General features: G+C 39.4%; 1 protein-coding gene across 1 annotated transcript in view; it reads right to left on the bottom strand.

The window, feature by feature from the left end:
• Positions 1-521: 521 nt before the first annotated feature.
• Positions 522-22659, bottom strand: part of PCSK6 (proprotein convertase subtilisin/kexin type 6) — a gene marked incomplete in the record, with an annotated part of 1289931 nt that continues 1267793 nt past the window's right edge. Inside the window, 1 exon segment of the mRNA XM_044078680.1 lies at positions 522-3534. Coding sequence (XP_043934615.1) covers positions 3440-3534 — 95 coding nt within the window.

The raw sequence follows: 22659 nt of genomic DNA, 5'->3' as shown, positions 1-22659 counted from the left end.
TGAGGTGGTCTAACAACCCAAACCATTTTTCTTTGAATGATTTCCAAGCAGCTATGCAAGAAAGAAAAATAATTAAGCTTTGAACGTAAAAGAAGAGTCATGCCAAAGCCAGGTCTTTCTCTGAACTGAACATCCAAGCTACACTGTTTTGTGAAAAGCAGGACATGTGTAGACCAAGAAGATGTGGGACAGATATATTGGCATGAGACAACTCTAAAATAAAAATGCCCAAACTTCTTTGAATGGAGTTCTGTAAGGTAACCATTTGAAATGTTGGGATTTGAGCCACTTCAGGGGGTCTCGAAATATGGAGACTAAATGGGTGAAAAAAAAACAGACTTGCATATACAAATTCCGAGATGCACATTTCTCAGAATATTTCCTTTTCTCTGAGGTATAGCAATTTTGGAGTTGGTACATACAAGTTCAGGGGGTTTGGGGACTTGCCCTCTGCAAAAAAAAAACCAAAATGTTTAAAGAAGCAGCACTATGTTAAATATTCTCATCTCCTACTATTTCTCTCTCTTCTTTCCCCATATGTCGGCACTTGGTGTTATGAGTGCAGACATTTCAATAGTGATCCATTCTGAAAGGACCAGGAAAGGACTTGGCCTTTTTTTTTTTTTTCAAATAGATTATGCAATGTGAGCACCATTATGTCAGCTCTACTCTAGCAAAGGGTACATTTAGCCTGTCACTAGGAAGCTGTCCATAAACTATGCTCAAGTACTCTAATAATCAAAGTGTGAAGATGAGCTCCTGCTCTCATCCTGTGTTGAGAAACAGTGATAAATGATCATCTTAATTTAGTGTGACATTCCAAGACAAGTTTTGGAAAGAATTCTAGGCTTGTGTGAAGACTGAATCTGTCCTGTAGAAAACTAAGGATGGACTGATCAGAAAAGCATCTGCAGTTTTCAGATCGTTTGAGATAAAGTACCACCAAGAGACAGGTTTCTAGGAAAATAACAAGTTTAGAAGAAGTTAGTAAGCTTAGGGTTGGCCAAGTTAATGAGCACAGTACAAAACTCAAATAAGTGTTGGTGTGGCGTGGGAAGGCAGATTTTTAATTGGTGGCCTTTAAAGAAGAAACTTCATTGAAAATATATCGAAGACTTTGAAAGGATGACATGAATCTGCAAAGAAATTTAACTGCAAAATACAGGGAATCAGCCTCAACTAATGCTAGCAAGTGATTTAGGACAAATCACACTTTTAAAGAGGAGGAACCCTCAGCTTTTAAAAAAAATATGCAAAGAATTTCCATTTAGAGGAAAATGTAAACCTGCCAGTTTGCTTAGTAGTTGGAAAAGTACCTGAGGCACTAACAGGACATGCAAAGTTTAGAGATGGGCCAAGAAAAGTACTGACATCTGGCCTGGCTATCAGAGGGAAACTATGAAGTTTTGTTTGGAACAGTACTGTTCAGTGCTTTCATTGTAGATACAGTGATTTATAGCCTGCAGTGCAAGAAATTGCTGCTAAACAAAAGTAGGTTTTGAGGGCTAGAACATCGGAAAGACAGAGAGATAGTACTTAGGATTAATTTTAAAACTATAACATATTAAACTTGGGCAACTTCAACCAATGCACAAGCTAAAAGTGGGAACACATGTAGGATAGACAGAGGTGATAATCATTATGGTGAAAATAATGTAGTGCTTTAACAAAAGAAGTCATGCTAGGTTGAGTAAACAATACAGTGCAGTACACAAAGTGGAATATGTCTGAGGTGGAGGAGGAAGTAATAATCTTACTGTAAAACAAGCCTCATCTGGAGTACTATATATATATATATATATATATATATATATATATAAACAAAGAAAACTGTGCCATAAAAGGGATTCATTTTTTCTTTTAGAGTGGGGCAGAAACCAAACTGGTGAGTTGCAACAGCAGCTACAGTAATGAAAAAAAGGCTGCATACCATTCACCATGCAAAGTCTAGAAAAAAAGTAAGATGTGATCAGATTGTTCAAGCCAGGAACAGCAGATAGGTAAAGAATACGTTTCAGTGACTGACCAGTGGCTGTTGGTGGGTGAAAGAAGTGAAACTTGTTTTTTTCCTGAAAGGTGGTGAATGCACAGAATGACATGCTGCCAGGCGATGACAGTTTATATGATAATCAGGCTTCAGCCAAACATGGCAGAGACAGTGGAGGGGAAGTACACAATGATGTTAAGGCAAGTACTTGAAGGGAAAGAGGACCTTCAGGTTAACTATAAGAGGTAAACTGCCACCTACTCTCTGACGTTTTGTATAAGAAGTCAGACACTTTGAATAAAAATATCTTTACAATAAAACCTTGTCAACAACAAAATGTAAAATATCCATATTAGAAAACAGTTAAAAATCACAGCTGCCAGTTTTAAGAGACATTTAAAACTTGCAAGAAACACAAAGTGTCATAGCATAAGAATCCAATTAAACAGCATGTGTAAGTCCAGGAAAGAAAACACCCAGCTAACGCCAATCCAGAAAGTGAAAATATCCATAATTTACGATAAACCAAAGTTCACAATTTTATTTTCGAACATGAAGGAAAATAGGTGAATGCGGTAGATAACTTGGCATTATAAACACCTCTTAGGGGATTTAACTAAAACATAACTAATCTTTTTTTGAGACCAATAAAAGCAAAATCTAAAATTACTGGTTCAGTTACATCTGTGAATATCTGGCCTGTATTATTCAACCAGTACACCTTAAACTGTAAGACCATGAAATAAAACCATAAAACAGAACAGTATACAAAGGGGTTCAAAACATGTTTAGAAAGTCCTTTATTTCACTGAAAATTATATCTAAATTGAAACATTTGTAATAAGTTTTTTTTTTTTTTTTTGGACTCGGTCTTCATTGCATATCTGGGGTTTGTCCAGAAGAAGCAACAGTCCATGAAGTGTCTATTAAAGAGAAAGGCATTTATACATGTGACTTTAAAGCAAAGAAAAACAGCTGTTCGTCATGAAATCTGGCAATACTCAAGAATACCACTTTGGTTATTTTCTGCTGGTATTGTTGGTTATCTTTGTCTGCATTTGGTATGGAAGGGCAGAAAAAATTGCAGATCAGACAATTGCATTCTCCATGTCTGTTTTTTCAGCCAGTGTTAAGAAAAAATCCCAGGCAAGGATTTCTGTAGTACTACAATGTCATTTTTAAGAACAGCTGTAGAAAAATTTTCAGAACTCTTAAATGTCCTTTTCTTGTCATTTCACTGTCATCATGAATTTGTGCTTAAAGCTCAGAAAACTTGTATGGACATTTGAACACTGATGGTGTTTGCATATGACTGGTCAAGCATGGGCAGTGAATTTCACTTATGCTGAATGACACTGCACCAAAACTGCAAGTTACATCTGTCAATGGTGTGCAGACCTGGATATTAGAAATGGTTCCTTGAAATCTTGAAAGTCTTGTTATGAATGGTCTTTATCCACTTCGACATGATCGACAGCAGTAATGTGAAAGGAGATCATTTAGACAGAGATTGCTTGACTTCACCATCTCACAAATGATGTTATCACCTACCAGGTTAAATGTAGGAAAGAAAAATTTGTTAAACAAGTGTACATTTAAAAAATCTCCAGGCTCATATTTTATAATACAAGGACTTTTCCAAACAAAGTTTACAGTTTTTTTTTCAATAAATTAGAAAAATCTATATTACCATACTGTCAATAAAGTTGAAACTTACCCAGGTTTTAGTATTTATTACTTTTCAGTTTAAGAAATGGAAGACAAGTGTAGGCTACATTTCTGTAGAAATTGTAAATAAAAATGGCTGAAAAAATACTTACAGTTTTAAGATCCGCAGTCTAATACAGGTTGGGGAAGGCATATTATATACACACACACACATATATATATATATATATATATATATATATATATATATATATATACACACACACACACTACAGTAACAGTTATGGTCATAGTTTAGAAATACTTAATGTAATAACTATAGCAGATGTTTTAGTACTTGTGTATTCAAGAATGCATCATTAGAATAAACACATACACACCACAACTGCAGACTTAGCAATGAGTGTTAACATTCCAGTTCAGGTTGTGAGCTGGCACAAAGTGACTCCTCTGGGCTGTGGAACAGAAGATGAAGACAGGGAAAATGATGACAGTCCACCTATAGTCAAATAACTTTGCTGAGAATGAGAACAGTGATGCAGAAGGAGCCTGATGCATTTGGTAGGAGGCTTGAGTAAACTGTATACATGGAAGGCTAATCAGTAACACTGTCATCAAGGATTTGGCCTCATTTGTGATAGGGTGACCAGATGGAAACATATAGACCTATAATAGGAAAAAAAAAGACTTTCTACTAGAGATAGGGTACATGAGTCCAGAAAATAGTCTACTTGCTTCATTAGAAAACATTGGGGGGGGGGGCACATTCAAAGAATGCAAGAAAACCCCGGTCTTGACCATAAAAAAATGCAACATGTGGCACTGCTACACTGACATTTGTTGCGTAAGAATCAATACAACAGAGAACACAAGAGGCCAGAACAAAAAGAAAAAGCATGCAGGTTTAAAATGGCTAAGACTCGCCACAAACAAGAAATGCAAGCAAATGACCTGTCTGATTAAGAAAATCAATGTAATTTTCCTGCAGAGTGGTACAGTTATTAGATTTACTGCCTCATGTTTCTTGGTTTGCTGGTACAGTTCACAGTTGTGGTACTGTATACAGGCTTTGCATATTGCCTCTATGTGGGTTTTACCAGGATTCCAGTTTCCACCCACATCCCCCAAACTTGTGACATGGCGGAACTGTTGAAAGGTACTTGTACAGTGTATGCTTGTCCCTTTTATGCACTGCCATCTGATCCAAGACTGGTTACAGCATTACTACTCACTGACTGCATAATTAGTCTCTATCACCCAGGACCTTGAAATAGATCAAATGGTTAATGAGTATGGACAGATGGAACTTATTTCACTGACAGAAGAGAGAAACCTATCGATGTTCAGTCAAACAGGCATGATAAAAGAACACTGTGGCTGGGATATCAATATACTGGAGTCCGTAATCTACCAGAGGGAGGGGGAGAGTAAGAGTAAGAATGCATAGTCTATAAATAAGGCAACATAATCTCAGCCTATGCCTCACAACACAGTTGTGACAGCAAGGAATCAAGTGCATTCAGGCAGCAGTTGCAGGTCCTACTAGATAAAGCAAGACAGCATTCATTTGGGATAATGGGGGACCTGAACACATGACAACTGCCTGGTTTCACAGAGATGGGGCAGCAGCCGTAAAGCAGATGCCATTCTAGATTTCTGTCAGGCAAGTGGCTTTTTGTTGACTAACACATGACTCAGCAGGAGTGAGACTCAGAAGATTACATGCAAGAGTGGCCAGCATGCAACTCACATAGACCTCCTCTTAGTAAGGAAAGGGCACTGGGGTAGAATCGATGTTTGCAAAGTCATTCTCAGTGAAATGACTGACCCACAGCATAAATCGCTGTTTGCCACAATCAGCTGCAAGCAGTAGTCAGAGAAGGCCCTAAGGTCAATAGAGACCAAGACCTAGAAGTGGCCTAGAGAAAGCACAAGTTTTAAAGGACATAATCAACACTTCAGGAAGAGGAAATAGGTGCTTGAGATGAACAAATGTAGCACCTCAAGACATTATGTCCGAGGACCAGCCATGTATGGAAATAAAGTACAGGATGAAAAGCTTGAGGTGGAATCCAGAAGTCCAGGAAGGCATCAAAAAAGGATTAGGAGAGGAAAAGTGGGAGATGCATGCTAAGAAAGAATACTGTTTGGCTAACAAAGAGGCAGAAAGAATAGTTGCAATAGTGAAGAGCGAGGTGCTCTTCCATTTTCGGGACAGTGATTAAGTGGGTGGCACAAAGAAATTCTATCAGGTTGTAAGGCAAAGAAAGAGAGAGAGAGACAGAAAAAAAGATGGTTAAACATCCCTCAAAAGGGGTGTTCGCAACAATCTTCTCACTAGTCCCACAAGACAAGGACAGATGGGAGGAGTAAAAAAAAAAAAATCTTTACTGCCCTGGTCACAGTTTACAGTGAAAGAAGAGGACCCACCCACTCTAGTGGCAGTAAGAACAGCATCAAGAAAATTAAGTCAGGGAAAGCAATGAGCTCAGATGAGGTCACAGTAGGCATTATCAAGATTTTGTGTGACTTAGGACAGAAATGGCAAATGAGCATATATATATATATATATATATATATATATATATATATATATATTAGTAGTATGGAAAGAAAGGTTTATCCCAGATGACTGGAGAATTAGTGTACTAGTACCAGTGTACAAGAAAAAAGGAAACATTCACAACAGTGGGCACTATACAATTATCAAATTACTATCACACTGCTTGAAAATTCTGGAGAGGGTAACTGATAAATAGAGAGTACTAGAAAGTAATGTGTGAGATGAGCAGTTTGGATTCAGATCAGGATGCAGCACAACTGACCCAGTGTTTGCAGTGAGATAGACAGTTTAGGAGAAGCTACAGACGAGGAAAGAGTCAAACTGGGCATTCATAGACTTGGAAAAAGAATATGATAAAGTCCCAAGAAAGCAAATTTGGACTGTCCAGTGATGATATGACTTCCTAGAAACACTGGTAGAATTAGTGCAGGCTATGTACAGGGACCTACTGACACATGTATGAAGAGTATTTGGACTCATAAAGGGGGAGGTGTGCATAAAAAATTCAGTTCGGAGCCTACTGCTATTTAAACTGGAGATGAGCTACAACTGCAAAGAAGTTGCAGGGGAAAAAAATCAGCAAAACATCTGTATGCAGAGAAAGTGGCATTATAGGCAGACTGTGAACAAAGAACTTCATCTAAAGATAGGGGAATGGATTGCAAAACTAAAGGCAAGCGGGATGAATCCATGTACAGATAAAACAGTTGTGATGGCAGCAAATGGGAAAATTAAAAGAAGCAGGGAACTGTGATAGAAGGGAAAATAGTGGTACAAGTTAATAGTCAAGCAGCTGGGAGTTAAGACTGAGGAGAAGAGAAGTTTGAGGATGTTAAAGTGAGAACTGGAGGGGCTGCAGCCAAATGGCAGTGTGTCAGGGGTAGTGTATGATAGAAGAATGCCAAAGAAACTGAAAAGTAAGGTATGTAAAACAGTGCTGCAACCAGTACTGCTGCATGGTACAGAAACCCAGCAGTAAAGGCAGAGGAGTTGAGGAAGCTAGAGATGATGGTGATGGAGTGCCTGAGATGGGTGGTAGAACAGAAACTGTGGGACAGACTAAGAAATGAGGGCATCAGAGCAGAAGCCCTAATAGCTCATATTGCAGACAGAGTCAAAGAACATATTACGGTGGTTCAGGCACATGTGCAGAAAGCAGAAAACAATCTGGTGATAATGATTTGGGACAGACCGGAAGTAAGAGGAAACAAGGGCATCCAGCAAAGAGATGGATGGAGTGTAAGACAAGATCTGTGACGGTTAGGCATAAATGTTGAAGGTAGGAGAATAGCATTGAACTGATGGCGACAACTGATACAACACCCCGACCCCATGAAGAAAATGGTGGGAGGGTGATGATGATGATAATGATACAAATACGACAACAGTCTTAAGCCAAGAAAGCTACTGGGCAGCAATAATTTAATTAGAGACCCAAAAAACAAAAAAGAATTTAGAATGGCAAATCTTAGAAAGAGAGAATAAATTGACACTGTTAAATAAGGAAATTGAACATGCTGATGTTGAAACACTTTCATTTTAGTAATATTCAATAAATCAGTATTTTTCTATTATCAGTCTAAGGAAACAGCAATACAACCTACTTGAAGGAAATTATTCAGACTAGATACTAACAAGAGGGGAAATTACATAATGAAGCTCAAATCAAAGTAGATAATTATCTGTAAATGTTGTCAGCATGGGATAGTGATTGCACCACAATGCATTTTTTAAATCTTCAGATAGACTCAATGACACCTTTGTAGTGAAATCAGGCACAGTAAGGTAATGAGTTTTCAGGAAGACTAGCTCCAGGGATTTTACTAAAACAAGTATCTGAGAAGAGGCCCTGAAATCTGTCCTTTATACAACTTCACAACTGATGCACCTTTGGGGGTATATACACTTGGAGAGGGAGAATGGGGGGAGGATTTACAATCTCCCAAAATTAACATTTATTAATACTTTATGAAACAAGGACTTCTCAATATGTGAGAATCAGAGAAACTATTTTGAACAGTCAGATGCAAAGAACAAATACTTCAGTATGACATGGTCAATCAAGATAATTATTTAAATAAGAATGATAAATATTAATTAAGAAAAAGCAAAAAAGCAAAAAGCAATGAAAACAAGCAACAAAAAAAAAATGCAAAAGTTCAAAAAAAAAGTAAAAAGAAAATGAGTAAAAGAAAAAACAAGAAAAGTAAGTAAAGACAAGATAAAAAAATAAAGAGAAGAAGATTAAGAGCAGAGAACTCTCAGAAGCAGAATTAAACAGAAAACTTCAAAATAGTAATAAATAAACCTATGAGTGAGCTCTGGACTTTAAAAAGAGTAAGATGAGATTAATGAATAAAGTAAGAGTAAAGCCAAGTCAATTGATATGCAACTCTTCTTCTTCTGCTTTCTGATTTTTTTTTGATGAAGTACCACCTTTCTTTCCAAAGAAAACAAAAAATTTTAAATTAAATAAAAAAGACAGAAATGTGATAATAAATTCTTCTTTAATTTCTTCAACTGTTTATTAAATTGATCATGAAGTTTCACTTTTTTTCAATTTCTTTTTATTAACATCCTATTTCTATTCTCTCTCCCATTTTACTTTTTCCAGCGATATGATCTTTGATCAATGACCATGCAGATTTCAATCTATTGGGGTTTTTTTCTACGTCTTTATTTATTATTTTTTTTTTTTGTTTTTGTGTGTGTGTATGTGTGCACATATATTTTTGTTAATATGTACATGTGTATGTACATATGTGCATAAAAATTTTGCCCCCCAGCAGATCCCACACCATTATTTACATTTGCATTGTTTATGTATTTAAATCACAATCTTTCATTATCCCTTGGATAAAGCATTATATCCCTTTTTATACTATCACTTGCTGCCATCTTCCTTGAGCTTTATATACATGGAATACATTCAGAATGTTGAACATTTTGAATAAATGTGGGGCAAAAAAAAGTCTAAAAAACAATCTATGAGAAGAAGGAAGGACAGGCCCTCCCCTGCTCCCAGTTTATACATCACATCATATAAGTTCACACCACAGTGGGGAAAAGGACTGAAAAAATTAACTTTCATTCATTCATTTTGCACCTACAAAAAGTGTTTGTTGCTCACTTCAAAAAGACAGTCATATCTATCTGACTACCAAAAATTATATCCAAAAATGGCTAAACAATATGAACTAAAGCAATGGAATGTAAAACTCATTCAAGATATTTTCTTCATGGCATAACTGTAAGAGTAATGATACTAAACAGCAGATTGACACTAAAATTAATTGATTAACTTGAATATATTTGAAGGAAGTGAATTTTTTTTTTTTATTTGACAACTTTTTAAACACAATATGAAAATTCTTACAAGAAGCTGGCTAAATTTACTATTACTCAGCAACTTGCGTGCTTTGAGGAAACTATTTTTTATGATGATCTCAGGAACAGAACATAATATAAAGCATGTCTGTTTTCTTAGCTGCTGCAGGATTTCACTGTATTTTTTTATTGTTACCTTGCTATCTTATTATTGTTACATATATATATATATATATATATATATATATATATATATATATATACACACACTATCCAATAACTTTAGAGTTTAATGTCACATGACATACAAAGCCTTAGGATCTTAAGGACATTATACATTACACATATACTCCCAGCTCACAGAGTAGGGCATAAAGGTGATGTATGGATTTACATACCTCAGAAGTGAACTGCCCCAGAAGGAACAACCGTCCAAGGAGAGGAACATGAGCATCCATTAGGGAGAAAAACAGCAGAAAAGGGGAGGAGGGAAGGGGTGAATTACAGCTACAGTGAAGGTGAGGACTTCTACTGTTATGGTAAGATTTTTACACAACTGTACTATGTCCTTTTATATCACTGTTGTAGTATTCTTCACTAAAGGAAGAGTTCAAAAGCTCAAGAGGAAACTTGGGAGGAGGAAGGCCCAGAATAACCCTTCAGAAAACCATGCAGGATAGCTCTGGCAAAGCTAGCTCTCGCTTTGGAAACAACATCCAATTTGTAATGGTTAGTAAAAGTATGGACAGAGGACCAAGTAACAGTCTCAAGGATGGAAGTGGTATCTAAACCTTTGAAAAGAGCACTAGAGAAAGCCACAGCCCTGGTAGAATGAGCATTTACAGAAGCAGAAACGCTAGTCTCACGAAAGGCGTAACAAAAAGAAGTGGCTTTAGAGATCCATGAAGAAATGGTTTGCTTAGAAACAGCCAAACCTAGAGATCTTGGATGAGAAGAAAACGTTTCCCAGACTTGTGAATGGTCTTAGTTCTAGCCAAATAATACCTGAACTGTCTATGCAACTTCAAGGTGTGAAGAACCTTATCAATAGCAGACTGCAGAGAAAGAAAAAATGTGGGCAAAGTACTAGACTGATCAGCAGACAACTCATTTACCACCTTGGGCATAAAACAAAGATTAGTATGGAGAGACACCCTTTCCCAGTGAAAAACTAAAAAAGGAGAAACAGCCATAATGGCCTGAAGTTTAGACACCTTCTTTGCTGAAGTAAGGGCCAAAAGAAGCATAGTTTTTGATGTACAATGCTGCAAGGAAACTGAAGCTGCAGGCTCAAAAGGGGTCTGAGTCAATTTTTCAATAACAAAATAATGGTCCCAAGAAGGAGGAATAGGTTTCCTGTGAGGCCTAATATGAAGGACACCTTTATGAAATTGTTTGACCTCAAACCTAGAGGCCAAAGGAGGAGTCAAAGGCAGCCAAGCAGAAATAGCCAAAAAATTAGATTTAACTGAAGAATATGCCAACCCAGTATGGAGCAATTCACACAAATAAGAGAGAACCAGAGGAGTCTCCACAGAAAGTGGATCCCGATTATGAGCAAGACACCAGAAAGAAAATAGCTTCCATTTGGACACACAGGATTTTGTAATATTGGGTTTTCTGGCCACCTGCAGAACCTGAAAGACTTCCTTAGAAAAAAAGGTGCTTAAAAAGGATCAAAACCCTACCACCCACAGTGTTGCTTGAAGAGTGGACACATGAGGATGGATGAGCAACCCCTTGTCTTGTATGAGTAGGTCCACCCTGTGAGGTAATGTGCTGACTGGCCTTTGTTAGGTGCAGAAGAAGAGGGAATCAATGCTGTCTGGGCCAAAAGGGAGTCACCAGCATGATTACGAAGGAGTCTTGCTCTGTCCTGAGCAAGACCCTCAGTATGAGAGGAAGGGGAGGGAAGACATAGGGAAATATTCTCTTCCAAGAAAAAGACAGGACATCCAACTTGCAGGCCAGAGAACTTTGGACCCTGGTGCAAGAAAGAGAAAGTTATCTGCTTAAAGGGAAGGCAAAAAGATCTACCCCAAAGAGTACACCACTGGTGGACAACGTCCAAAAACACATCTCTGTGAAGCATCTGCTTGTGAGCCTGTGTGTTATGGACCTGTTCAATGTTTTGTTCTGAAGGAATATTACAGCCTGAAGATTCAATGGATATTGGACAGCCAGATTCCAAACTTGAAGAGCTAGTCTGCACAGAAGGAAGGACTGTGCCCCTTCTTTGCTTGTTGATATTCCACATCACTGTGGCAGTGTCTGTAACGATTTTGAGGTGCCCTGGAAGAAAAAAGGGTATGAAAGACCTGAAGAGCAAGAAGAGCTCTTACCTCCTTGAGGTTGATACAGTCCACCCTCTGAGGAATGGGCCAAAGACCCTGAACCTTGAGGGGGCTGAAAGAAGCACCCTACCCGGGGTCTGAGGCATTTGAAAAAGTTCCTGAGAGGGGACTAGGGGCTGAAAAGGAAGCCCTGGGTTGACAGTCAGCTGATGAATCCACCACTGAAGCTCTAGCTTGAGGCATGGAAGAGGAGGGACTAGAAAGTCCAAAGGATGAAAGTGCTGGAACCATAATGACTTTAGGAACCACTGTAGCTTCCTCATATTGAGAGTGGCTAGAAGTAGCACAGGAATAGTGAAAGCCATGAATCCCACAGTCCTTAGAAATTCTCTGGCTGTAACAGAGACCTAAGGAAGGAGGGATTGAAAAAAGGCCTTGGATGGTGGCAGGGAAGCCAGTATAGGAATGGTCTAGAGTGTGCAACTGAGAAAAATATTATCCTGAGGGGGAGTCAGAAAGGATTTCTGGAAATGTATTGTACACCACAGGCTTTGCAATAGGCAAACAGCATAGCGAAAGTGCTGAACCAAGGTCATTGGGGAGGAAATCTGAATGAGCAAATTGTCCAGATAAGGAAAGATTTGTATCCCCCTCATCCTGCAAAAGCAATCATAGGAGCAAGGCATTTGGTGATAACTCTTGGGGCAGTAGAAAGGCCAAAGGGCAAAGCACAGAACTTAAAATGCAAGGAAGAAACAGAGAAATGCAAGAATCCAGAGTGATTTTTAACTAATTGGGAAGGGACTTGGAAAGATGAAGGGACTCGACTTAGGAGGGAAAGCAGGTAGTCAGACAGAACCAGGCTTATCTGGAAAAGGAGGTCTCTGAGTAGACTTAACAGAAAGAGCCTGTCTAGAACCTTTCTTACCTTTGGGAGGAGGATGCAACTGTCTACAAACAAAAGCAGGCTTACAGGAATAATTATTCTGAAATTTAAGAATACATGAAACAAAAACGTGCTTCAATTCCTAAAAGGCCCTTTGTCCTTGTCTTGCAGGGACTTAAAAAGCTCATCAGCTGCAGAACCAAAGAGATTTGTATCATCAAGGGGAGCATGCAACAATTTAGCCTCAATATCAGGCAGAGGCTGGAGGCAAAGCCAAGAGTGACGACTCCACTTAGAAACAAAAGCAGCAGCTCTAGAAGCATCAGCTGCATCATTTAATAGACTGGCGAGCCACTTGGGAAGAGCAGTCCAACAAAGTGAAGGCTGACCCCCCCCCCCGAATCAGGAAGGTTAAGAGACAACTTGAAAAGCCTGAGAAAGAAGAGCTAAGATATACCTGGCCATATGGGTCTGATAATTAATAGCCTGAAAGGCCAGGGTAGCAGCAGTATACACCTTTTTTGACCAGCCATTCCATGATCCTACCATCTTTGTCAGAAGGAAGCAATTTATTAGAAAAACAAGAGCTTAGAATGTTTGTCAGAAGAGACAAATACAGAGGAATAAGCATAGAACATTTGTAAATAACTTCCATTCATCAGGCACCTTAGGGGATTGGGGAGCAGGAGCCTGAGAAGCGACTGAAAGTGATGACCAGGGCAGCAAGGACTGGAGGAACAGCATGGGACTTGAGAGACTCCATCTGGAGGAGTTCATAATACCTTTTTCTGGATGACAAAAACCTGAGAACAATCCCATTTAAAGAATTCCACCATATGAGACAGTATCTCCAAAAGAGAACTCAGAGGAGGATCTGGGCTCTTTAACCAAGTGACAATTCACATACACTTTTTGGCAGATTTGCATAAAACTTACTCCTGATGTTGAATCAGTATGTTGCACCTGTATATGCCACCAGGTCAACATGTACACAAAATGATTAAACTCAGGTGACTAATCCCAAGTAAAAATGAAAACTGCTAAAGTCCAACAGAAAATTAAATCAATCCAGACTGTACAATTAAAAAGGGAGAAATTATGGGCATGTATTGTTAACAAGCAATGTGCAGCTTTAAGCTTCTTCCTGCCATATATGCATACTTACCTGCCAACAGACTGCTTTCTGAAGCACTCACATTAACAGTCAGCTGAAATGATTTCATCATAGATTTGCCTACATAAAATACTTTCAACTTAAAACCAGCTACTACCTATGTTTTTGTTGACTCCCAGTACAATTTCAAGACTATGATCAGTGGGTTTACCTTTAAAACCTCGAATCACACTTGTGCGAGTGGTCATATCCTCGCATCGTAAAAACGAAACTGGAAAAAGCGACATTTCCTAATGTTCGAAAAGCAGCAAATCAAACAGCCAATTCGCTGTTTTTCGAACATGAATGTCAACAAAAGTACATGCCGTGTAATGCAGGGGGGAAAGCCCCCCTGCACCCCCCTAATTTATTATTCTAACTACAAGATCGCACTACAGCAGGGAATGGAACCATTTCCAACTCCCCACTATAGTGCGCTCTGCCCTTAAATGTCGAATGTGCAATGAGCGACTCTCACTGTGCATTCGCTCATTGCACATTCGAACTGTCTTCCGTTCGAAGTTTTTAGAACTTGAAAACTGTCCTTCGAACATTTGACGGTTGCCCGTGTGCAATACGCACATGTAAAGGTAAACCGATCAGTGATCTTTTCTGAGGTTATTCTTGTTAAATGCAGAATTATAAGGCAGTCTGCAGCTAGTTGTAAAGCAGCAATTTTATTTTAAATTCACTCAAACAGCACAAATTAATTTTGCACCAACAGGAAACAAAATTACAGGTGGAGCAACTAAAAATACATACTAGGCAGAGGACTAGTATATCAGTAACAGAAGTGAGGCATTATGTACATGCAGCTGAGGACAGCATACACTCCTTTATTGGAAGCACAGCGCAGTGTAAAGCTCTTTATGGGGCTGGTACTTTCTCCATTTTTTCCTACTCTCCTCATATTCCCCATCTATTGAACTGATTAAATGCAGTATCAAAGGAATTCAGCAGCTTGTTTATTCCGCAAGCAAAATAATACCTTTAGTATAATCTTTTTTATTGCATTAACACTTTGCTTACAGTAATCTATCAATTTCATGGAAGCTGTGAGGCCAACAATGTTGTTCAAACAGCAAAGGGTTATGAAGATATTTAAAGCACGTTTCAGTCATCCATGTGCAACAAAAAGAATCTACAGTCTATTAAAATATTGCTTGCAAGTCAATAAAAGACAAGTTACAAAAGAATACACAGTAGTCAATCAACTGATATATTATGGGGTAATAATGCAGGTTTCCTTTCTTGAATGTTGTTCTGTACAGTGGTTCATTCTGATAATTTTGTTTAGTACAAAGTTTCAAAACATTATGTCCTGAATTATCTTTCTGAAGATAACTGTATTAATTTGTCTGCGAAAAATCTTTCATCAAACTACCTATTGCTTTTTGAAATAGTCTTCTAAGTGAGACAGCAATTCAAAAGCCAATTACTTAAAAAAAAGTTGAAACTACACCCAAAGAAGTTTTTTTAAATGCACCCATTTTAGAAGTTCAGGTTAGCATAAACATGTCACTACAATGTTCAGTTCTTCTTCAGTACTTCACTGTCACAAATTCTGTTCAACTGCCTTTCTTTCCTTATCTCTACCCTTCATATACCTTAGTATATTACACCTCTGAATTAGACAATATTTGTAAATCACTTAAATTTTAGCTGTTGTAGAACATTTGTATACAATCTACAGAATATGCACTATTAATTTTTTCACTATTGTGAATACTTGAACTGTATGTACCTTCTGTTTTATATTTTACTGTGATTTCATATCTCAGTGTACATCTACTGCATGTTTGCTTTTTAGGTGAAATGGGTCCTGCACCAAACTGTGTACATGGTTAAACAAAATACATATTTCTCCAAAGACATGACAGTCAGCTGGAAGGGGAGAAAAGTTTATGGGGAAGCTGTATAGATGATGATTGGATGGAAAAAAATATGCTGTACAGCACTCATTCACCATGACATCCCTTGCCCAGGTTCTCATCTGAGGGCTTTGCATCTAAAAACAGTTGTATGGTATGGTATGGTATGCTATGGGATGCAAAAGAGAGAGCCACACAGCTCTGCAGTGAGTTTTAGGGGACAGAAAATTACTGCCAACTAGTGAGGCAGTTGAGAAACATTCTTTGAGCTTCGCAAAATCTCTAGTAAACTGAGATGAATTTTTCTGGCATTTCTACATGATTTATCTGTAGAAAACTCATGGATAGGTTAGAAAATGTTCTAAAAAGAAATTTCAGAATAGGGACACCATTACTAAAAGTGGATGCTGACAGAAGCAGGTCTATGGCTTTTACACCATTCAAAAGTAATCAAGATGCTAATGTTATTCACAGCTCAAATGTATCCTTTAAAGATCAAATTCAAAGCCCCAAAATGGAATCACACTGAGCGACTTCTGTATGCACTTGTAGGTGCAATCATCACAGTGTACACACCCTTGGACATGTCATTTTCTTTAAGAATACATTTTAAAGTTCAATGATAATGCCTTAGTTGTTGCTGATGTGCGTTTCTGCAAGGCATGTTCATGTCTGATGTTATGATGTCAGTGTATACTTAGTCTGAGGCTATTAGTGAAAGTGAGGAAGCACAAGAATTTCAGAAGTTGACTTTTTTCTACAAAAGTCAACTAGAATACCTGTTTTATTTGTGGATTTTACAGATATGTCTGCTGTTACTGTGAAGAAAAAGGTGTGGGGAAACTGTTTTTAAAAATGGTAAATCACTCTTGCACATAACAGAAAAGCTATATACAGTTGCCTAGTGCATACAAAAATATAGCACCACATCTTGTCTGAAATTTCTTGCTTCTTTCATTTATTTAAAATCAGACAGTCCATATTAATCTGCCCATTTTACTCAGCATAAAACTACATTGACAAGTCTAACTTTTACATCATTACTATGGACTCTACGTCAGCTGAATGCTTGTTTACTTCGATTCTCTCTGCTTCATTTCCAGTGATGCTGATCTGGGAGTGAGCCAGCAGTACATACGAGTCTGGCATATTTTCTACAGTATTTTTAAATCCATTTTTTTTTCTTGAAACTGACAATTCATGACATGATTTTAACATTACTTTTCAAAAATGGACTTTGCAGATGACAAAGCACATGCATGCATTAAAACTAGGATTAGTTACTGCTATACACATGATTTTTAAGGCCAAGAAGCTTTTCTCAGTCAAGGTCCTTAATCCATTCTACACAGGGACCAGGGTAACGTAAACCATAAATAGAAATCTTCCCTTTTCAGTCACTATAATGTGTTACACTCTAGATATCTCACTTTTGTGGGTATGAAGATAAGTTATGTACTCACCATAACTATGCATCTGTGTTGTCTGTTTTCATTCTTCCTCAACAAATGGGTTTGGATCCAATCCTCAGATCTGACTCTGTCATATTAATCTAGATTCTAGGATCCAACTCTCGAGTTCCTCCCTTTACTCATAATGCCTGACCACTGAATTACCCCAGATCGAGTTTGCTGCTAATATACAACTTTCAAAACAAAAACTAGTGAAATTACCATAGAAATGAGAAGGTAAGAGAACATTAACACAGCAGGGGCTCAAACAAGAACTGTGGATCCCAAGACAAAATTTCCATCAGATCTCACTCAAAGACATGGATGGGGGAAGGGGGGTGAGGAGGAATGAAAATGGACAACACAGATGCACAGCTACAATGAGTACATAACTTTTATATCTGATGTCATTTTCATTCATTCCTCAATGAATGGGACAGAGTTCCCAGATGCGAAAACATTGGGTGTGTCCCTCATGGAAGGATATTCTGGAGAATTGCAGAACCAAATGCAGCTCCATTTCTGTAGATGATGTTCAACTTGTAATGAGTAATAAAAGTATGAACATTAAACCATGTGGCGGCTACACAAATATCAATAGAAGCTCTGACCCATAAGGAAGCTGACATAGCCATCGACCTAGTTGAGTGTGCCTTGGTTGTTTTGATAGGGATGAACCTTTAGAAGAGTAAATATATGAAATTTAAATCTGCAATCCATCTGGCTAGTGTACTGTTTGAAACAGGTGATCCTAGTATGTTACTGGAAAAGGAAACAAACAATTGGTTAGAATTTCTAAATTCCTTATTCCTACGCAGATAAAAAATGAAGTTGGCAATGCACATCTAAAAGATGAAGCATGTATTTTCCTTTATGCATGTAGGTTAATCACTTGATTAATGTTTGTTTCAGAAGCAGTTTAAGTAAAAAGGAAGGGTTATAGTATGCAAGGCAACCCTATATTTATGGAAAGTCAAATAAGGCAGTTTTGAAGATAGTGCTTGGAGTTTAGAGACAGCTCACAGAAGTTATATCCACAAGAAATACCGTTTTCCAAGAAAGTAATTTGAGGTTTACTTTAGCCGAGAGCTCAAAGGGTGATTGTACTAAACACTAATATGACAGTACGATCTCAAGACTGGGATCCTTAATCTGAGGTCTAAGTAAAAAGGTACCTTTAAGAAACGCTTTACATAACTTGGATGTGGCTAAAGGAGAAGCAATGTCTCCGATCAGGAGTGGCCTTAACTGGTGCCCTAGGCAAAAGGCTCCACGGCGCCCCCGACCACCCAATGCCTCCATCCTAGTCTATCTACACCAAATAAATACTGGAAAAGCACCCCTACTAGAGCGGCGCCCTAGGCGGCCACCTAGTTGGCCTATGCCTGAGGCTGGCTAGGTCTCCGATATGGCAGTTAGAGATGGCTGCCAGCTGAACTCTGGTTGTATTGAAATGCACACCATTTTGAAAAATAGAAGCAAGGAAATTTAAAACTGCCAGATGTGCAACAGTGAAAGGATCCATTTCTCTCTGCTGAGCCCAAAAGGAAAACCTCTTCCATTTACTCTTATAAATCTTCCTTGTAGAGGGCTTCTGGGATGAAAACAAAATGTTGCAAACAGGAAAACAAAGCCTGGAATGTCTAGCTATCATTAGAATTGATAATACTATGCAGTTAATCTCAGGGTTGCAATGCCTGGATGAGTCATCCATGATGGATATGAAAGCAGGCTTGGGCTGGGGTCTGAGTGTCCAAAGAGGACATAATAGGTGAGACCATATAAAGGGGAACCACACTTGCTGAAGCCAAAATGGGGCAATGAGGATTACTTTGCTCTTCAAATGGAGTGCTTTCTGAAGGAATTTGGGGATTAGAGGTAGGGGAGGATAAGCATATAGGAGACTGAGGAGACAAACATGGACTAGAGCCATCCCCGGGTGACTGCCCCTGAGGGGGAATTAGGGCAAAGAATCTGCTGCATTTGTTATAGAGGGGAGAGGCAAAAAGACTGCAGCAAGGCTGACCTCACTTATCAAAAATCATATTTGCCACTGTTTGATTGAGAGACCACTAGTGAGGCACCAGAATAGTCCTGCTGATCCTGTCTGCTAGACCACTGAATTTCTCTGGTATATACACTGCCATAAGAAAGTGGTCAGAGGATATCGCCCACTGCCAAACTCTTATTGCTTCTCTGCAAAGAGTGTAAGATCTGGTTTTCCCTTGCTTGTTGGTATACCAAACTACTGACATATTGTCCATTTGAATAGCAATTTCCCCTAGAGGAAGAAAGTTCTGAAGTGCCTGTAAAGCTAAAAGGACTGCCCTCATCTCAAAGACATTTGTATGCAAATTGGTCTCTTCTGGGGACGATGCATCTTGAACATTCCATCCCCAGAAATGCCCACCTCCCACCCCAACTGGGAGGCATCCGTGGTCAACGTGGTGATTGGGGGAGGGGGGGGATAAAAGGTCATCCTAAACAAACATTGTCTGACTGTATTCACCACAGTAGGGATTCCTTGCAAACCTAAAACAGTTTTATATTTTTCAATGAAAGGACCATTGTACTGCTAGAGTCCATTGGAGGAGTCTCATGTGAAGGCAAACTGTAGGTTTTCACAGCAGCCATCAATCTTAAGCTTTGAGAATCAGCTTTACTGAGGGTGAAAGGTGAGAAGAAACCTGTCTGACATGCAATCTTAAGCCAAGAACTTTGGCTTGTGGTAACAGCAAGATGACCGACTTATCTAAATGAGCCACTATAAATTCCATGACTTGAACTGATTGTAGGTGGGACTTTGACAGACTGATTGTGATTCCCAGGGAGTGGACTAACTGAAGTAAGTAATCCCTAGAATTTTCTAGGTGATGCCTGGTTGTAGTGGTAATGAGCCAGTCATCTAAATAAGGAAACACACTGATTCTGTGCAGTCTTAGATGACCTGCTACCACTGCCATATTTTTGGTGAACACCCTAGGGGCTGTGGTTAGACCAAAGGGTGGGGCTCTGAACACTGGTAATGACTGGCTCCCAGACATTAGCTAAAGTATCCTTCAGAGCACCTGCTTATTTTGATATGATAGTAAGCATCCTGAAGATCTATGGAGCACATCCAAATGTCCTTCTTTAGAGAGGCAGAATGGATTGAACTGTGACCATCCAGAACTTGGAACTCTCTACAACCTGTTTCAAATAACAGAGATCTAAGATGGGTCTCAAGTTCCCTGTTTTCTTTGGCACTAAACAGAACCTTGGGTAAATTCCGGATGATCTTTGTTCTGGGGGGACCTCTTGTATGACGCTCTTATCTAGCAGCTTTTGAACCCCCTAGAGCTGTTGACTCCCATTTATTGGGTGGAACACTGGGCAGACATTTTCTTTTCATTGTGGGAAGTTGTAAAAAGGGAATAAAATATATTTTGGATATAATCCTTTGGACCCATGAGTCTTCTGTGATGGCCGTCCAGGTGTTTAGGTGCAGGAATAAGCACCCTCCAACTGCTTCCAGAGAAGAACAGTGTGGGCAACCTTTCAGGAGTGCTGAAAAGGCTTGTTTGAGAACGAATCTTGAGACCCTTGGTTCTGCAGACCTACTCTGCAATGTGGGCAGCATCTTCCATAATTATTATTTTCCCCTCTGCCTCTGGGAGAAAAATTTCCATGTGATTCTTGAAAAGGCCCTTGAGATTTTTGGAACCACATCTTTTTACCACCTTGCTAATTCCTAGAAAAGGTCTCTTTGGGATAGAAAACAGATTACCAAGGCAGATCACGTCTTTCCATGTTGCTCACTGAGGGAAAGTGCATCTTTCACAGTTGGCCCAAACAAGGAAGCTCCATCAAAAGCTGCTTTGATGAATGACACTTTAAAGGGCTCCACAAAATCGCACAACTACATCCAGGCACGTCTGCGAATGGCTATGCTTGAACCGGTGGCCTGTGAAGAACTTTCATCTGCATATAAGATTAACCTCATGGAATGGACGCATTCAATATAAACTGCAAGGTGGCCAGTCATGAAGAAAGTTTTTTGTTCTTCTGCTGACATGGACCCAGGGATAGAGTTACAGAGTTCCTTAACTGTAATCTAGTGAAGTGTGCCAAGTAGTTCAACAACCATAAAGCAAAGGTCACGGAGGCATAGACTCACTTCCTATACCTGTCCAATACACTAGAGAGACTACTAGGGGATGAACAGTAGAGCTCTGCCCAGCTAGCTCCTTCTTGGTGGCTGCTGCAACAACCATGGTGTCCACAGGGATCCCTTTCATCCATTATTGTCTGTCTGTAGGGGCACACAAAATCTTATTCTGGCTACTTAGGATTGGCTCTACATCATCCAGTTCCTTCCATGCCTGGCAGGAGACATCCACTTGGGGGTAACCCAGCACATAGATGGACCAGACCTGAAGGCTTCAAGGAACACAGTTTCCTCCTGAGAAGGGGTTTGGGATGACCAACTACCTTTCTGGTGTAGGATTTCTAAAATGTCTCCAAATGACATCTTCAGGTGGCAATTTAGGGGACCCTTCCCCTTCACTGAAATCTGTGTCTTCTGTGAGGGATTCCAGTGGGGAACCCAAGTGCCTCCTTTTGCATGATCTCTTTCGGGGGACCTCTTCAGTGGGATGCTCTGGAGAGGTATCCAAAGAGGCAGGCAGGAAGCTTATATGGGCTGGCTGTCCCTTGGGGATAGGATGAGTAGGGTCAACACAGGATCTGAAGGGGAAACAGGAACTGGATCCGAAGATGTAAGAGTAGAAATTCTGTCAGATGAGAGAAGTCCCACTCCACCAGCTTGAAGGCTGAAGGACCAAGAGAAGCAGAAGACAATCCCAACCAGAGCTGAAACTCTCAGATCAGACAATCCAGGGCCCACCCTTACCCTCCGCTCCAAGGGAGAAGTCAGAGCTGAGATGTCCAGTGGTAAGGCCCTGAGGGGAAGTGATGGCTCCAAAAATTTAGAGTCAGACATTACCATGTATCCGACAGACACCCCAACTCTGAGACACATTTTGCTCCAGTGGAATCACAATTAAATGGATCAGGAAAGGAATCAGAGTTGAAGAAAGAGGTAACTTCATATCCAACAGTTCAACTCTTGAAGGGCTCCAAAAGAGAAGGTCAGTTTAGAGGAAGCATGATAACTGTATGACAGGATGGTTTGAGGGTCATGGATCCAATGGGAGACAGAGCAGACAATACCCTCATCTGGATCTGGGTTCTGAGAAATTTTCTCATCATTCTATCCACCTCTGCTTCAGAAAGACTCCGGGAGGACCTGACAGAAGAGGAGATAGAAGGTGGTCTGGAAGATTTCTGAAGAAAGGGAGACCTCAATCTTGGGGACACTGGCTCCAGACATAATTGTGGGCTTTGGGCCAAGGAGACTTCAAAGCTGCAGGCATTGGATCAGACAGCTTTGGGTCCAAGCTTTTAGAAATTTTCATTGG

Source organism: Protopterus annectens, chromosome 7.part1 (genome assembly GCF_019279795.1).
Source record: "Protopterus annectens isolate FY-2018-M chromosome 7.part1, PAN1.0, whole genome shotgun sequence".
NCBI lineage: Eukaryota > Metazoa > Chordata > Ceratodontiformes > Protopteridae > Protopterus > Protopterus annectens.
The sequence above is the reverse complement of the archived record's forward strand: the minus strand, read 5'-3'. Positions and strand labels throughout refer to the sequence as shown.